The sequence below is a fragment of the Thalia democratica genome, chromosome 6, assembly GCF_965202585.1.
Source record: "Thalia democratica chromosome 6, ktThaDemo2.hap1.1, whole genome shotgun sequence".
In the NCBI taxonomy this organism is placed as follows: Eukaryota; Metazoa; Chordata; class Thaliacea; order Salpida; family Salpidae; genus Thalia; species Thalia democratica.
In genome coordinates this window covers 17334524-17353795 of record NC_139170.1, presented here as the reverse complement: position 1 = coordinate 17353795, position 19272 = coordinate 17334524, and the positions used below count along the sequence as shown (strand labels likewise).

The 19272-nt window shown below is 24.9% G+C and overlaps 1 protein-coding gene across 1 annotated transcript in view; it reads left to right on the top strand.

Annotated features, from left to right (window-relative positions):
- Window positions 1–5185: 5185 nt before the first annotated feature.
- LOC145838869 (uncharacterized) overlaps window positions 5186–19272 on the top strand; it is a 31879-nt gene continuing 17792 nt past the window's right edge. Inside the window, exons 1-15 of the mRNA XM_082946490.1 lie at window positions 5186–5516; window positions 6481–6553; window positions 10777–10909; window positions 11087–11321; window positions 11972–12109; window positions 12168–12357; window positions 13174–13347; window positions 14753–14906; window positions 15374–15481; window positions 15646–15777; window positions 16127–16990; window positions 17368–17604; window positions 17932–18110; window positions 18259–18373; window positions 18989–19196. Of these exons, the coding sequence (XP_082802616.1) occupies window positions 5186–5516; window positions 6481–6553; window positions 10777–10909; window positions 11087–11321; window positions 11972–12109; window positions 12168–12357; window positions 13174–13347; window positions 14753–14906; window positions 15374–15481; window positions 15646–15777; window positions 16127–16990; window positions 17368–17604; window positions 17932–18110; window positions 18259–18373; window positions 18989–19196 (3271 nt within the window). The remainder of the gene's footprint in view (window positions 5517–6480; window positions 6554–10776; window positions 10910–11086; window positions 11322–11971; window positions 12110–12167; window positions 12358–13173; window positions 13348–14752; window positions 14907–15373; window positions 15482–15645; window positions 15778–16126; window positions 16991–17367; window positions 17605–17931; window positions 18111–18258; window positions 18374–18988; window positions 19197–19272) is intronic.

The window sequence follows — 19272 nt, the reverse complement described above, 5'->3', positions numbered from 1 at the left end:
GATACTTATATTCATATTATAAATATTTCTTTGTAAAAAATAGCTCTTATGGATATAACAATTTATTTAACAAAATTTGTCAAAATTAATAATTGTAAGAAAAACTAAAAAAAAATCACTGTCTCAGTCTTATTTGAATCCTATTTGAATAAGAATAGATAATATATATCTAATAAATGAAATATCTTTTCAATGTTAGTGTTTTGTAAAAGACTTAGATAGTGGTTTTTTAATGGTTCCTAACCATTTTATATCTTTATTTAGTTAATTTTTTTAAAACTGTCCTGTTTTTAAAGTCAAAAAAGGCAGACTACCTTCATCCTATCACTTAATTTCCAAACTTAAGTTTTTAGGCGGAGTTTTTTGAAGTGCGGGCAGGAATAAAAGAGTTCGTACCATTTATTTAAGTTATCTCTTCTGTCAGCTTTGATAGAATAACTAAGAAGAAATAACTTAGATTAGATTAATTAGAGAGATAACTTAAATAAACTGTACTAACTCTTTTATTCCTGCCCACACTTCAAAAAACTCAACTTCAAAACTTAAGTCTGAAGTTGTTCATAATATAGGTTTTATGTACGCTCTTAAAAAGTTTTTATGTAGCTACTTTTTTCTTTTTAAAAAGTTTTTATAAAAACAATTCAACCAAAATTTCAAATTTTCAAAGTTATTAAAGTATAAAATTCTTTTAATTTTCAAAAATAGCGTTACAATTAAAATTAGCTGCATTAAAATGTATCTCAGCTTAAAGCTCATTTACTTCTATTGACTACATTTTTATTTAAGCAATGTTTATTTGAAAACTCACTAGAAGAAAAAAAAGCCTACATATAGGTTCTTATTATCCTTTTTATTATCATATTGATTTAGAAACCTAACTAAAACTTAAACTTTACCATAAATTCAACCTTAAGATTAAAATTAATTTGTTTTGTTTTCAAGTGAATTTGTTTTTATTTAATTGTTTAAATACTTTTTTCCATGACTGTTACATATCTTTTTAGATTTTTTATTTAAGCACTGATAAGGTCTTTGACATACTCTTAGTTTCCATAATAAAGTCTTGATAGAATAAATATATAATTTCTCCTTTTGTAGTTGAGATCTCTAAACCGTTCTCTAAAATAGAAAAAAAGTTTTTATTTAGCTATTAAGATAAGGAAAACAATTTGGTCTAAAGTTTGGACAATTTTTAAAAATTATTGAAAAAATTATGAAGCTAACTTCACACTTCTAATTTGTTTTCTATGAATCAAAACATATAATAAATAAATAATTTGAAGTTTAAAGTTAGGGTAACTACCTTTTTAATAACTATTTTTTACTAGGTACAAATTACGAGTAGTTTTTGCAAAGTATTCGATTCGAAATTAATTTAATATGTAACTATTTTCGATAACAAATAAAAATAATTTTAGTTTATTACCCTGAAAATACTTTTCAGAAAACTATTTCATATGATGTAAAAATTAGTATCAAAAACTGTTATAAGCCTTATCATCAAGGTAATTTTAAAATTAGTGTTAAGTAATTTTAATTTTTTTTTTTAATTACGCTACAAGAAAAATTAAATTTTTGCCTAGAAAATCTTTATATTAGAGATAAGTAGTCAAATTTTATATTGTAAACTGGAGTGGTTTAGCTTTCCTCAGGGTTTATAATCTTGTAATATAGTTTTTGATTTTTTACGTTGTTTTTTTTTTTTTGTGTTTTGCCTAGTTGTGTATTTTTGAGTTATGGCTTAATTGGATAAAAAATAATTTGCTTTGTAGTCCGTACCAGAATTGTCAAATTTCCAATAGTTTTTATGCCAGTGAGAACTGAATAATACAATTTTTTTGTTGTAAGTTGATACTTTCATGCTCGAGTACATAAACAACTTTTTTTTTCACAGGTATGATTTGTAGTAAAATTTTAAGTATTTTATAAAATAAATTTCAAACAATTACCTTTGTAAAATATTCTACTTAAGAACAAAGAAACTTTACTTATTATTTAAAAATAAAAGCAAAAGGTGAAAAAAGTGTATTGTAAAACTATTAAAATTTAAATAAGTACAAAATTTCTAACAAAAAAACAATTACAACTTCAACTACATTGGTTTATAAACTTATTAATTAACCTTTTTAATTAGACTTAAAGATGCAGCTTTATACAATATGTACTTTTTGCAATTAAAACTAGTTAATAATTCACCTTAAAATGCTATAGTAATGTTAAGGTTTAAAATTTAAATACCAAGGCTAAGCTTGTTTTAGATAATGTTAAAATACGCTCTCGGAAATTTTATTTACTTATATCCGAGCTATAAAAAAGTATTAGTTTTATATAGTATCAAAAGCTTAAAAAATGTTTAAACGTGGTTAAAAGAAAACAAGTACCTAAGTAGTTTTTAAATATATATCATATTTTATTTAAACTGTATATCTTATACTTAAAGTTTGCTTTTTATTTGAACATGAGTAATTATTTAAGAGTAATTTTATCTAAAAAATTTACTTCCACTGTTGCCACTTGCCAGTCAGTATGTTTTTATTCATATACCTTTAAATATTAAATGGTCAATATATTTTTTCTTGGTTTAAACTAAACTGTCATGCTAAAGCTCGACCTCGAGTAATGACTTTTAAATTAAACAATTTTTTTTAAAGTATGCTTATGTTAACCATACTTTGTTTATATAAAAACAATTATTTTGTATCATTTTATTAGAATCTAAGAAAAATTGTTTGTAAACGGTGAACGAAAGAGTTTTTAATTAGCTTTAAAATTTAGTAAAGTATTTTTTAAAGTATTTAAAATTTTATTATAAGCTTTTAATATTTAGTACAGCATGAAAATTTAATTGTCGCTTTTATCAAGATGTTGTTTTTAAATTTAAATAAAAAGGAAAGACTATTTTAAAAACACCAATACAGCAAAAATGCAGAAAGTCATAAAACTAAATGTTGTTAAGACAACTTTCAAACATTGTTGAAAACTTAGAAGGCAAATTTTAGATTTAATCTGTACAATTTTGCTAAAGAACCTAATTTCTTTTATAAACATTAATTTTGATAATTTTAGCAAAAATCGTGGAACTTGATGTTTTTAAAAAAACCTATAGTTAAAAGCAACATTATTGTTTGATATGTTACTAAATATCGTTTAACATTTTTAAATTTTTCATTTCCAAAATTTACTTTAAGATCATAGTTTACAAAACAAGATAAAGGTTAAAAAAAGTGTTGTTTTTGTTTAAAGTTACAGAGCTTAAATATAATAAGATTTATTCAATCACAGTCCTGTATAATAAAATATAAAACAAAAGTGTTTAAAAAACCAATCATAATTCTATTATAACATCATTAAACAAAAGGGGTAGTTACCAACATATGGCTTTATATTTATGCAAAAACAGTCATTAAGTTTTTAGATGGCCCAAAAATGTTAAAACTTTATAATTGAACACGATAAAATTTCTACTGTTAAAAATGTTATATAAAACTATTTAAAACTGTTTTTAACTCAATGATGTTTGTAAACTTAAGCAATTTCAGTTTCAAACAATGGCATTTTCATGTTTTTTATTTATTTTGTTTTTTGATCAACACACTTGATTTTATAATCAAAAAGCACTCTTTAGCTCAACCCTTTGATTATTGTGACACCACTTAGTGAAAACAATAACTTTTTTAGCACTAGCAATCATCTTTAAACTTACTTATACCTTTATAGAGTACTTTTAAGTAAAAATATAGATATCCAAACTACAAATGTTGTAGCTTTGACATTGTATTGGAAAAAAAAGTTGTAACAAAAAGTAGAAAAAAATGAAAAAAAATATTTTTAGGGCAATTTGCTTCTCAAACTATTTATTTTTAATATTTGGCGTTTCTTTTATATCTTTCTGTATCACTAGTAGACTGTCAAAAATCATGTTTTCATTTCTAAAATAGATAAAAATTTTAGCAAAGTGTTTTATTTTTCTCTATTTTTGATAGACTAAACTATTTTGAACTAACTCAAAGAAAGAAGTTTAAACATTCAGCTTAGTTTTAAGCTATTTTGTAAACATTATTGACAACACTGTATCAGTTACTGCTTTAGTTTTTTTTGTAATTTCTGTTGTAAAACCTTTGTTATTAAGGATATAAAAAAATGAGTAAAATAATAAAAATATTTTATTTAAATTAAAAAACTACAACTTTATCTTAAAATGTATTAAAATCTAATAAATGTTTTTTATTTACTATAACAATAGTATTGCAATCCTATAAATAAAAATTTGTTTGTATAAAACTAAAATTGTTAATAAGTAAAATGTCAAAAGTAGTGAACATTTAAGGAAATTATATTATTTATGTTTATGTGTTTAAACTGAGTTCTAACTAATGATCAAGTTTACTCACACCTGAAAATGTATAATTTTTTAAATATAAGCAATTTAAGTGTACTACTGAAATTCGAAAATGAGTTACATATTAAGATAATCTTGATTTCTATTCTTTGACTAAAACTGTTGAGAAAACACCTACCTGATAAGTAAAAACAAAAGTTTCTTTAAGCTCAATTCCTACAATAGTTTGTAACTAAAATACGTTGTTTATTCTAACTTTTATTACAAAATGTAAAATACAGACTATTAATCTGCTACTTTCTATGTAATGTTTTAAAATTAAAATTATATATGGAATGTGTACAAAAAAAAAAAAACAGTTACTATATATTTCCTAATAATAGTGATTGTATCAAGTATCAAACTGATGTAGTTTCTATTTTATTATTAAAATTTAAATAAATATTATATTTTAGTTTACCTTAACTTTAAAAAAGTTTTTATAGATTTTATGCTAAGTTTTTACCAGTCCATTAAACTTAGTAAGCTTTAGTTATGATTATGAAATTTCTAAAATCACATAAATTCACTTGTTTATAATTTAAGATAGACTTTCTGTAAAAAATTAACTTAATCAAATAATGTTTGATAAAAAAAAGTAAAGATTTAAAAATATAAATATTAATATACATACTCAATAACTTTTGACATAACTATACTATACCCAGCAATATAGAACTAACTTTGTAATACACTTACACATGTACTAAAAGCTTTTATTAATGTTTTAAACAGATAAATATAAACTTTATGAACTATTATGAAATAAAACAGTTATAACAAAGCTTAAAGTTTTGGATGTTAAAAATGGAACACTATTTTGTACTACGTGTTGATGAACATCCAGAAAGTAAAAATAAGACTAATAGGAAAAAACCACCTCCACAGGAACATCAGTGTGACATCTATGATTCTTATGGAGATGATTATGAAGAGTACAATCCTTTTCATCAGAGAGGTGTTAGAATGCCTGCAATCATTGCTTCAGAAGGAACATCAAAAGCTATAAAATTGTCACAACCTAAAAACAACTTTTATGGAAAACCATCTTTTACTAATGATATTTTAAAAAGTAAGCCTAAATTGAAGCAAATGACAAATGAAATAAAAGATAAAGACTCGAACATAAAAATAAAAAGTTAGTTTTATATCATTAAAAAATTTTTGGCAAGCTTTTACTACTTATTGCTGTTAACATAATATTTATTTTGATGTTCTATTAGGAATTCCAAAATTTGAAAAAATTAAATTTTGTTGTCTAACAAAAGTATTCAAATAATATTGAATTTGATTATTTAGAAAAAAATATTTGAACTTATAATTAACTCCATAATTTGTTTTTGACATTTATTTTATTAAAAAAAGGAAATGTTTTGTAATTATTCATAAGTTGATTGTTTATTGAGACAAAAAGCTTGGTACTTTTTGACAAAAAACTGTCAATGATATATGTTCAATGATATATGTTCAATTTAAATCATTTGTAAATTTGCAAAATAAATCATTTACTGCATTTAAATATTGGAAAAAATTAGATACACAAAAGTTGTAATAATCAGATTATTTTTGCAATAATTTTTTTAACTGTTTTGTCTAAAACATTATGATATTTTTATGTTATTCTTATAAAAAAAGTTTAGTATTAGATTAATTTAGACTATTAAATCTTTCTTTTTATTTTTGTACACATTTATTTTTATTATGAATTTTTGCTAAACTAAACATATTTAAATTTTTACTTATGTAGTCCTTTTTAAATTTTCCTTGTTGTTCCGACTTGTAATTAGTTATAAGCTATCACAAAATTATAGGTTAAAGATAGCAACTTAACCCAGCTGGCCAACCAATCTGTTAGCTTGAAAATAAATTTTGCAAATCAAAATTGATCTTTTAAATGACAAATACTTTCAAATATGCTAATAATAAATTTTTCTGTTTGCAGTAGTGCTGTTTATTTTATACTTTAGATAAATTTTTGTTTTAAATATTTGTAGAGATAGTCTAAATTTCTGATTATACCTGACTTTAGTTTTTCAAAAATTTATATGTTTTATATGTCAAAATTTACTGACCAACCATTTTAAATTTAAATTTATTTTTAGTCAAAAGTCGTCTATCAAACAAGTCTTCCTCAAGTACATCTGTTTCTAGTGATTCAAAATCATCTTCCAAAAGGTTAACAATAGTTTTTACAAATTGTAAATTTTTATTTTCAAATTATTTCTAGATAAAGTATAGCTTTAAATATTAAAAAACACATAAAATCACATTAACTTAACACTGTTGCTTACTCATAATTTAATTAAAAACAAATTTAACTTAAAAAATTTATTTAACTTTAAATAAAATCCAAACTATGCAAATGGGAGCCGATCATTTTTAACCTGCTATCATTTCTAACCCGATCATTTCTACCCTGATAATTTCTAACCTGATCATTTCTAACACAATCACTTCTAACCCGATCATTTCTAACATGATCATTTCTAACCCAGTCATTTCTAACCTGATCACTTCTAACTCATTCATTTCTACCCTGATCATTTCTAACTCTTTTAGTAAAACTTTTTTTTTAGGTATTATAATCAGGATTTAGTTTAAAAACAAAATCAAAATTACAAAATTGTTCTTTTAATGAAATGTATGTTTATTTTGTCTCAAACAAAACAAAGTGTTTATATAGTCCTACTAAAATGCACTTTTAGTTTTAACTTAATTTCAACTTGTTATAGTTTCAAATTACTTACCTTGTTGTGATATAAATTTGCTTAAACCCATGTTTTTGACTATATAAGAATTAATAAACGAAAAACATTCTTAATTAAGATGAAATATAAGACATTTTTTTGATAAATAAATTTTAACACACAACAAACTAATCTAGTATGTCTATTACAGTAATGAAAAGATAAATAACACATCTATAATGATTTTTTTTTTAAATTTAGGTTTATTGGGTTGATGCTAAATCCCATAGAAAAAGTGGGACTTTTTTTTTTGTTTAGGTAGCATATCTCAAAAAATAAACATACTTTTTATTAACTCTCTTTTCAATATTATTCAATCAATTAACCTTTATAATCAGCGTGTTTGTTTTTTTCATAAAAACTTTTTTTTTTTTGGGATATTGGTCATTTTTAGTTATTCCAGTTTTGGTCTTTAAATAAGTCTTCTTCTTGCTTAGCCAAATTTTTAATCTAAAATAACTGATGAATGAAAATATTTTTATTAAACATAGGAAAAATGCTATTTTTTTTATTTGCATTACGCAAACTAAGAACCACAAAAGGTTCTATAAATGTTTCTTAGTTTGCGTAGCATTTAGAAATAAATTAAAATTAGTATGTTCGTTTTTATTGAATGGTTAACAAACTTTTTTTATTTGTCAGTGATTTTAGATTTTTTTTGGACTAAGTAAGAAAACGTAATTAAAGACCAAAACTGAATAAAAACAAAAATAGCCTTTATCTAAGTTAATTCACTGTAATAAATTGAAAGGAAATTAAATAAAATTATTATATGTTGGGCTCTAGTTATATTTTTATTTTGAGATATGCTAAAACAGCCAAAATGTCACACTTTATGTATGGGCTCTAGCACCATCAAGTCTAACAATGGCCGTGGGTAATCAAATATTGTCTAGTAAATCTTCTTTTAAATTCATAGTTTTAATTATTGATTAACTTTTTTTTGTTTTAAGTACAACTTTATTAAAAATTATGTTGATATACATATCTTTTATTTTTTACTTTATTTAAAAAAGTTAAAACAACGTGAAGCACGTTCAAAATTTCAACAAAAAAAAGAACTTAAAAAAAACACTTGTAATTAAATTAAGTATACTTACAAGCAAAAGCTCATAAAAACTTTTTTTTATAAATTAATTTAATTAAAATAAAAAATCAACTTAAGTACTAGTTTAAATCGCAATTATAAAGTTTTGGATATTAAATAACCTTAAGTGAAGTTTTTTCAGAAGATTAAATAAACAAGATTTAGTAATACTCGGCCTTGTTATATTAATAAATAAGTCTGCTTAAGTGATTATATCTAAAAGTTAATATTTTCCAATAAATAAAGCAAAAGTATTTAAGTTCGCTTAATGTTTGTTTAAATTACATTATCTAAAAGGTCTGTGCAAGTTGTAAAACAATTTTTGTGGAAACTTACCGACTATAAAATCGTAATAGATTAGTCATTAAGTATACAAGACTTATGACAATAGCTAGATATACAGCATGGCATCTAGACTGTAATATGAAAATCTTTCTATTATACTTTAAACATGTAACAGTTAATCTTTTAAAATTTACTTGCGTTAAAAGTTTATTATACTTACGCAATTGATGGGTAGATATAACTTAAATATAGTGATAACAGCTTAGTTTAAGAATTTGACAAAACAGAATAAACTATAAAAAGTAAAGAAATCTAGTAAATCTTATTTAATCTAAAAAATCAATCTAATCACATTAACAAAAGTAAAAAATGGTTAGAACCATTAAAAAAATCAGTCACAGTCTTATACAAACACTTTGAAGAGATCTTTTGTTTATTAAAAAACAAACATTTCTACAATCTGTACAAATACAATTCTGTAGAAAACAAAAAAATATACTAGCAACTGGAGAAAATTAATTACCGTAAATTAAATATTTTTAGTAAGATATAAAATAAAACTAAAAACTACCATATCATTTAAATACTAAATTTCATACTTTTACTTCAAAATTAATGGAATACTTATATTTGATCAGATTAATATAAAAAAAAACAATATAAGCAAAATTATTTGAAATTATAATAAGTTGAAATAAATTGATTAATAAGATTTTTTTTTAATTAAAACTATACAAACATTAAGTTTTGCATAAGACAAAGATAATTATATCTTAATTAAAAAAATACTGATAAAAAAAAATCTAAAAACCAAAAATTTTTACTCATTGAGTTATGATCAGGTTAGAAATGATTGGGTTAAAATTATTGGGTTAGAAATGATTGGGTTAAAAATGATTGGGTTAGAAATGATTGGGTTAGAAGTGATTGGGTTAGAAGTGATTGGGTTAGAAGTGATTGGGTTAGAAATTATCAGGTTAGAAATGATCGGGATAGAAATGATCAGGTTAGAAATGATCAGGTTAGAAATGATCGGGTTAAAAATGATTGGGTTAGAAATGATTGCGGGTTTGATATGGTAGTAAATCTATGCAAATACAGTGGCAAGTTTGTTGACACATGACTTTGGGTATTAAAAAAAATGTTTTCCATTTGCTTATTAGCAGATATTATTAGGATATATTTTTTCTGTAAGGTTTATTGATTTTTCTGTAAATAGTAAAAACAATTTAAATGAAGACAGGGCTGTTGTCTTCCTTTTTCTTTTAGTTAGCAATATTTTTTTCTAAATATTAAACTTCTTTAAGCTGCTTAAATTAATGTTTTGTTTTGCTTAGGCAAAGTTGTTCCTATTTAAAGTTTTAGTTTTTGTTCGTATTTTTAAGCCCCATGTATAAGTTGACAGTCTGTGTTGTATCTTTTTTTTCTTGTTTAATCTTGTGTTATGGTTCTAGTATCTACTTTTTAATGTATTACTAGTGAAGCCTACGTACTTTTATTATGTTGTCTGTTTTTATTTTGGATGGGTAGACGAGATTGTTTGCTAAGTAGTTGTTATATACTTATTAACATAACAGAACCATACAACAAATATTTAACAGAAATACTGTAATACCTATTTTATTTTTTTTATTATACTTTTTACTTTAGATTAATATATACACACATTGGATTTTTTCAGAAATAAAAACTCTCTTAGATTAAATAACTTATAGTGTAACTTTGATTAAAAATTAAAAGTATTTAATGATTTTGTTTATAAACTGTAATAGAAAAGAAAGTTTAATTTAGGTTATCTGTTTTTTGTTTCTAGTTTGAACATGTGAAAGTCAGCTTAAATTTCTTAATTTTATTCTTTATATAGTTGGAAGTTAACAACAACTTAGTAAAAATATTTTACGAAGCTCAATCAATTTCTTCAAATAAATGTTTGTTCATGTTGAAAAAAGTACCTTCTTTTTATCTTTACATTCTATTTTACTATACTTGTTTATATAAATATATTTAATTGATTCAAGAAAGTTTTATTATAAAAGTTTCTAAAATATTTTTTTCTATACTAAGTTTATCTGAGTTAACTGCACTTTTTATATATGTAATTGTTTTTACTAATTTTGTAAATTGTTGATTTTGTTAATTGATTTATTTAAAATACTATCTATAAAAGTAATAAAAACCACAAAAATATAGATTTCTATGATTCATAGTTTTCTTTCATCAAAATTAGCTGTTGCAAAGTTGTTATTTACTTATGTATTAAATACACATAAAAATTAAAGGTCCTCTGAAAACACTATTAAAGATATAAGATCGACTCAAAGTAAAAGAAAACTAGAATCAGCTGCATCCGATGAGAAAATTGAAAGAATTTTGCAACAAGTTGAAGATCATGCTAGGCAATGGATTGGTGAAGTCAGTATTATGAATACTTTTTAATAATTTATATTTACATAATTTTTAAGTATAATAAATTAGTATACTTCGATAGCCATAAGAATTTTTTGTTGGAAAAGTAAGAAATATTTATTTAGTTAAACTTTTAAGTTTACAAATTGAAAAAGACTAATAGGTCTTTTAAAAACTTTTAAGGGACTTATAAAGCAAGAAAACAGCACCATCAAACCAATGCCTTCTTTTGTCTCTGATTTTTCATCTGCGTCTCCGGATAAATCTAACTCATTTTCTAGGAACATTGTTCTTCCAAATATAAAAGAATCAAAAGAACCTATAGATAAACAAACTGCTAAAACAAAAGTGTTGAAAGAAAAGAATAAAAAATCAAACACTTTCAAGAAAAAAAAAGACCTTCAAAGAATAGAAAAGGGTACTTTTTAAATCAAAAATTTTAAATATAGTTCAATTTTTAACTTTAAGCATGTAAAAGTTTTTACAATTTATAACTTTTATTTTTGTGCTTTTCTTAGTTAAAACCAGAAAAATATTAGTAATGATCAAATAAAAAATTCTATTGTTTTTTTAATTATTTTACTTGTTTCTTTATCGTATACCTTAAAATTTTTTAAACTAATCTAAGCCCAAAGTTTTTAATTAAACTAAAAATTACAATAGTCTAAAAAAAATTTACAAACTAGTTATTAATTGCAGTATTCTTTAATTATTTGTACAGCATTGCACAGTTAATCGCTTGAAAAAAATCTGTGCACACTAGACTATAAAAAAATAAGTTAAAAAATAAACTTTTTCCAGAATGTTTCGAATGTTTATTATGTAAACAAAGTGTTATGAACTTGTAATTTAATTTAAAACTACCTCTTAAAAAAACAAAAAACAAACGTCATTAGAAAACCATTTTTCCATCTTACTAAGTTTTCTGTCCACACTACTGTACACAGGTGCGCACAGTAAAAATCACTACTTTACTAAATTCTTTATTTTTCTTTTAATAATTTAAAAAAGTAAATTGAGTATAGTCTGTGAATTTTTACAACTATTTTTCTTACATTTTTATTGCAGAAAAAATTGAACCGGTAATCAGTAAACTGTTTATGTGTAAAGAGGATGAAATCTTAAAAGCTTCTTTAGACTCCACAGAATGTTTAGTCGGAAAACACAAAAAGAAATTTGAAAAAATTTCTAAAAATAAAAAAAGAAGTTTTTACATTTATTTTTATGTTTATTTTTTTTACTTATTAAAAATCCTTTTTGATAGAAAGCAAAATTCCTCTCAGTAAAAGAAAAAAGTCTACACACAAAGTTGAAAATACTGAAGACATTTTTTTAAACAAAAATGAAATTGACTCTTTAAAACTTCTTCATCAGCCAAATACAAAAAAAGAGATAAATGATAGTAATCTCACCATATCTTATAAGAGAAGGGAGAGCAGTTTTGATTTTTTAATGTGAGTCCGCTAAAATTCTTTGATTTTTAAAATTGACTAGTTTTATAAATAATTTTTTTGAATTTTGCTCTTGCATTAAAAAATGATAAGTACTCTGAACCTACTGTTAAGCACATGTCTGTATGCATTGTTTTAAGTTTATTAAGGTTGTTACGACCTGAAAACAAAAGTACATTGTGCTTAGTGTTTTTTATGTACTTTGTTACTATATTTAAAAAATTTAATTTGTGTATTATTTAAAAAATTTAATTTGTGTTATCGGTAACAAAATAGGTACTAGTTGCTTTTAGAAAACGGATAAAAATAATAATAGAAAAATTGCATTCTCATAAAATTAAACCATTTTATACACACATATATTTTATAAAACAGTTTTTTTATGTTTTTGTACTTAACTTTATTATTATCATCTTATATTTTGTTTACATGAGGTATTTAAAAAAACTGTAATAAGTACAAATAATTTTTTTAGTAATGTAATGATTTGCAAAAATCTTTATTTTCTAATTTAGTTTTTAATTATTTGTTGTTGTTTTATGTATTATGCTTTCGTTGTTTGTAACCTAAAAATTCATAGTAGCTTTAGATAATAAAATTTATTCTATTTCAAAAAAATAATATAAATAAATATAAATAAAAGAAAATACTTAACATTAAGTTTTGTAAAAGAATATATAAGGATTGAAAGTTTAAATATGTTTTTAAGCATGAGTATTTAAATAAAAGACAAATGATTATAGCATTTGACACACATTTGAAAAAAAAATTAGGATGCTATGGTAATTAATTTTTTTTAATATAATCTATTCATTTTAGTGATAAGGGTATGTTTAGTGGCACGCTCCTTGGAAAATCGAAAACAGTAACGGTAAAAAAACAGAACAGTGTAATGGAGCACACGATGCTTGAACCAACTGATATAAAAGGGTGGAAGATGCTCGTTGAGGAAAAGCTTCAAGACGAAGTTGACTGCAGCATTCGCGGCAACAGGTTAAACAATAATAAATCTTTTTTGGTTTTTATAGCTAATAGACTGCCCATTAAATGATCTGTTAGCTTTAAAAGTGGACTTAGAGCATTTTTTCATTAAAGTTGATGAACTAATAATTGAATGTTATATAGAAAATTATGACTCTTTAAAAATTTACTTGCATTGTAGAAATAAGTAGAATACAGTCTATTGAAAACATAACGCAGTTTATTTTTTTTTAACATCTTATGGATGTTATGAAGTTTACGTTTTAAGTTGTAAGGGTGACACAAACAAAAATTTTCATCATATACCTTTAAATAATAAAATGATTAAGTCCTAATGGGAGATAAGTCACTTTTTTTACAATGTGATCTTGTTTTGTAGAGTTTTAACTAAGCTACAAGTTGCTTTTTACATATTCGTAATATTCAAGTTAATTTTTGAGATATAACCGGTTAAAGTCCTTGCGAGAGATTTTTCTAAATATTACAATGAACATATTTGTCTATCTCAAAAAAGTAGGACAAGATAAATTTTTCGCCTTTTTAGTTTGTGTCTCCCTTAAGGAGCCTTTTATACTCTCCGACTTTAACCAGCTTTATCTCAAAAAATAGTTTTTACTTTAAAAATATGTAAAAAATAACTTGTAGCTTAGTGCCTAGCTACTCTACAAAACAAGATCAACTGGTAAAAAAGGTGTCAACCTCCCCCCTATGGCCTTTATAATTTATTTGTACATTAAAAATTTATATGTTTAAACTATTTATTAAAGTCTACAAAATTTGATGTTGTAGATTCTATGGGCTACTGAGCAAAATAAGTTTATAGTAGGGGCTTATTTTCGTCAATTTCGAGAACACTGCTATTAAGATTCAAGTGTGTTTGCTTCTGCAAAGAGCACATTTCGAACTTATTTATTTCTCAATTTTTCATAGAAAAAACTTGAAATTTTTTCATATCTTTAAAACAAAGCATGTTGTTATGTAGGTGAAATCTTGTAAAGTTAAATTAAAACTTTGGAAGATTTTCAAACTTATGTAATAAAAGTTTTTTTGTCAGTCTTGAGGATAGGTTTATGCCGAAAACAAGTCTCAACTGTAAACACCCTTTGCTCAGTAGTCTATGATATCTTCACTATCAAATTCCGTAGACTTTCTCACATTAACAAATTTATATAAATATAACGAATTAGTTATCTAATTTGACTTTTATTTATATATAAGTGATAACTTTTTTTTGTGTCACCCTGAAAAAAAAAAGAAGAAAAAAGTATAGGTGTTATTTTAAAATCTGAATAGTTTTGCTATAAATGTTATATAAATACTTTGAAACATTATACCCCTCGCAGTTCTTTGTAATTCGAGTAAATATTCTAGCAGTGTTTTGGAAATTTGTTTGTGACAAACTTAAACAAACTTTTAGAGTTAAAAAGAGTGGGCGCAATCAATACAGAGCTCTCATGGACTTCGTTCCCACTAAAATGTTGCTAAAACCTCAGGTTGTCAAGGAATCATTGTTTCCAGCGTACCACGGAACAGTTAATTTGTTAAATAAATATCATCCCAGTGACCAACAGGTGGTTTAAATTTAAAAGTGTTATGATATGATAAGCTTTGACGTAGTTCTATAATTTGTAAATCCTTAATTCAAATATTTAAATATTTTTTTTTTCTTTAAATGTATACCACTATCGTAATACAACATAGGTTTCAAGTATATTTTGCAACGTTTTAAGCTGTAAAACATAACTTAAGGCTTGTTGATTTTAGTTTGTAAAAAGCAACAATCTGTAAATAACTTTTAATACTTGTGCCTTTTAATCTGAAATTAAATTATAATTACATAGAAAAAAAGTCTGTTACCATAAAACCATAAAAACTAAAAAAAAATTATCGTTAAAGTTTCTTTCTGAAAAACAGAATTCTTAAAACAAAAAAAAATTAATATTAAAATTCTATTTTATTTGCAAATTGAAAGTTATTTTATGTAAAGATATTTATATTATAAATATCCCTAATAGTTAATTAACGTTCCAAAAAACAGCTTTTAAATGCTGAAGAAGTTGATACAGACGAAGAAGTTCTGGAAGAAAAGAGGAAAAAAACAATTTTTGACATGACAACGTTACTTCGTAAACACAGATCTACAGAAGTAAAATAATTTGTATTTTTCATAGACAACTTTGACAGTAAATTTATAAATTTTCTGGTAGTATTTTATTTAAAGTTTTGCTTTAACATATATAAACTTGCATAATTAAAAATAAGCATGTTTAAAACAAGTTTACTCGTAAAATTCAAACATAATTTTTATAGAGACTTTTAAAAGAAGAAAATGGTATTATAGACGAGAAACTTTATGTAGAGGATGAAGTCAAATTAAACAGATATGCATCAATGCCTAATATTCACATCTTTGCTGTTAATAAAGACGCTCGATCTTCACTGGTTAGAAATTGTTGAATAAACTAAGTCCTTATAAAATGATAATTTACCTTTACAAGTTTGATATTTTTGTACAATTTTTTTGAATAAAAATATGCTTGATTTTTCAAGTATTAAATTTTATGTTATAGAATAACAAACTATAAATTTTCATTGAGTAGAAAAAAATTAAATATAATTTCTTTTATAAGCATATAAAATAAAATATGTTTTTTCAATACAACAAAAGCTGTAAGAATAAGGTAAACAACTATTTTTAACGGTCTCTTCTATTTTCACAATATATCTTTATTTTAGATAATACTAACTAACGTTTAAAGTATCAAAGCTTAAGTTTCTACCAAAACTGCAGGCAAACACAGACTACTCGACCGGGATGAAAGAAGTTGAAATTCAGAAGGAAGCGTTCGCAGATGCGCAGGCGCAGGAACACGACAAGATTGTCAAGAAGGCGTTGCAAATGGGCATGACCATCAAAGAATACGAGGAGTGGCTCCTTCTCAACCAGTATCAGGCCGTTAAAATGGAGGTTAAGACGTTGGAAGAACGCGAAAAAGAAGCTGCCGCGCTCAATCTGCCGTTGGAAGATTACATAAAGCGGGTCAATTCGAAAACGAAGCGGGGACACAAAAAGGCTTCGCTTAAAAGCAAAAGGCTGCTCGGCATCACGCATCAAAACGAGCATCAATCCGAAGACGTTACGGACGTGTCGGAGAGTGTTGATAAAAGAGCTGTTTTTAAATACAGCAGCAAAGACAGCTGTCAGAAGAGACAGAGCGAAACTTTGCCGTTTGAAGAGTACCAAGCTTGGATATTGAAAAACGCAAAGGAAAACAACATGACTCTAGAAGTGTACGCAGCGTACTTGCAAGGACAAGCGGACAAGTTGAAGCTCTCTCTGGAGGAATACATAGCTCGGCTGATGAGAACAGAGTTTTCGAAGGTTTCGTCGCTTGCGACTTCCGACAACTGGGACTATTTCGATCCTGCAGTGATCAGAAGACACATCGAAGGAGTCAGGTACTCTGCTCCTATTGAACTAAAAAGAGGTCTCAGGCCTATTCTAGACTCGAAAGTGCAGCGAAAGAGTTCAGTGAGCGTTGATGATGATAAAGACAATGATACCGACGATGACGAGTTGGCGAATGTAATTGCTAAAGAAGTCCGGTCTAACTTTAATCTGCAACAATCACACTTAGCTAAATCTTATATTTCAGTAAGTATTTTTTTATTAAATAAACAAAAAAAAATCTTGTAATGTTTAAAGTTTTGCTATTTGTGTATTTTTTAAGGATTTTTAAACAAAAGTTTCTATAAAAAAAGTTTTGTACAATTACGTTTTATTAGTTTATAAATAAAAGATTCTTTAAATAGTATGTTTTTGTGATAAATTTAATCTTTTCAGTAACAAAGAAATTTAATTTAAAAACTTATATTTTTAAGGCTTGATTAATAAAGAACTACTTTAGTTATAACAGTTATAAGCTGTTTAAAAACTTTAATATAATGGTAGTTTTAAACCTTTATTGCAGAAACTTTTTAAAACTGACATAGTAATATTAACTTCAATTAAATTTTATCATTTTTTTTAAGTTAAGTAGTGATGCTAATTCGGAGGAAAAAATCATTTATACAAATGTGAAAGTCGATGAAAGGAAGTCAAATAAAATTAAGTTAAGCCCTCGCACATCAAAGGTATCAAGATTATCTATGAAGCCTGAGTCTAAAATTCTTTCAAAACCTAAATCGCCTAATACAAAGAAAAGCTCTCCAACTCGAACTTCTCCTACTAACCGAAAAACCTCTCCAACTACCAAAAAAAGAAAACATGTTAGATAGTTAATGTCAGATTAAATTTGTATTTTTTCAGACGTTGAGGTATTAGAAGCTCGTTTAAATTCTTTTGGTTAAATGTTAAGTTTGAATCTCAACTTACATACTATTTTTAGACTACAAATCTAAGTAATATTTTTCGTGTATACGTTTAATATTCAGACAAAATTAGATGCTTTGCATAAATTTAGTTATGTCGTTCAGATATTTCAGAATAGACTGTTGTAAAAAAAAAACCTAAACATACTACTGATATGTTTGAATATTTTTACTTTTTTTGTTAAAAAAGATAATTATATACTTACCTTACTTATCCAATAACAGAAAAAGAGAACAAAGTTTGCTGTTTTTGCTTTTAAACAACTGGAGTTATACGAGCCCAACAAGTTGTTAAGATCTGATTCTTTTTCCTCTAGCCTTCACCACCAGTGTATCTTTCTAAATAAAAAATTCAACAAAGATCATACTGCGTTGTTTTACGGAGAGTTGAAACGATCGCAAAGGTTTTGTTAAATAATAAAAATTAAACTAGTTTTGTTAAACTTTTTGTTATTTATTTGAAATATAAAATTTTTTCAATTTATTAAAGGGTTTACTTAAAAGGTCTTTAAGAAAACATTTTTTTTTTTGTAAAAGTTTTTTTTCACAAAGCATGCCAAACGATATCGATTTTGAGTGGTTTGTATCAAGACATGAGAACCACGAAAAATATCAAAAAGGCGAGAGAGAATGGACACGAGATATTTGGAACGCTTGGTTTGATCAGGTTTGTTATTTTAATAACTTGTAAGCATGTTTTATAGTGATTTTTCATGCTTTGAAACTTTTGATAAAAAAAACCTTAGTTTAACTTTTGTGTGTAAAGTATTAGATGTTGCTTAATGTCTGATTAGAGCTTGAATGCAACTAGCTGTTTAGAACAGTGGTTTCAAGCTACTTAAATACTGTACGTACGCATAATATTAATTGTGTTTAAAGTTAAGAATATTATGTTTTCCACTGAAAACTGCTTTAATAATTTTAGTAGTATGACTAACTTTTATAAGTAATATTTATTCGACTTATTTAATTTTTGGTGAACAGTTTTGGAACTTGTTTATTAGTTGAACTATCTTATAAGCATTTACACGGTAGGAACCATTTTTAGAATACAATTTATCTGTAGTAATATATTGGAAGCTAGATTTTAAAAAATTGAAAATATTCTAGTTCTAAATATAAATACATATCCTTGGTATGGAAAGACGTCTAAAAGTTAAATTATAGTTTTAAATCTTTGTGAGGAACAGTTTGTCTTAGAAGTTTTGTTTAACACTAAAACATTATTTTATTTATTATAGTTGTCGAAGTAGTGTTGCAACGATATTTTACATTCATTTAGGTATTTCCCCCGGAAGAAGAACTTGCATATATTCCAGATGAAGAAGAAGGCAAAAAACAAGATGTACAAAAACAATATGAACAAGAAGAGAAAGAGTTTGAAGAGAGCAATGATGTTATTGAGGCAGAACTCAGAAAAGAAATCAGCAAGTCAAGCGTGAAAGTAATCCCTGATGAAATACCTCCTGCTATCGTGCACAGCTTGAACAGTCAGTGAAGATTGATTTCTATTAAATTAATCGTTTTTATGCGTGTTGTATTAAATAAAGTTATTTTAGCTGTTGC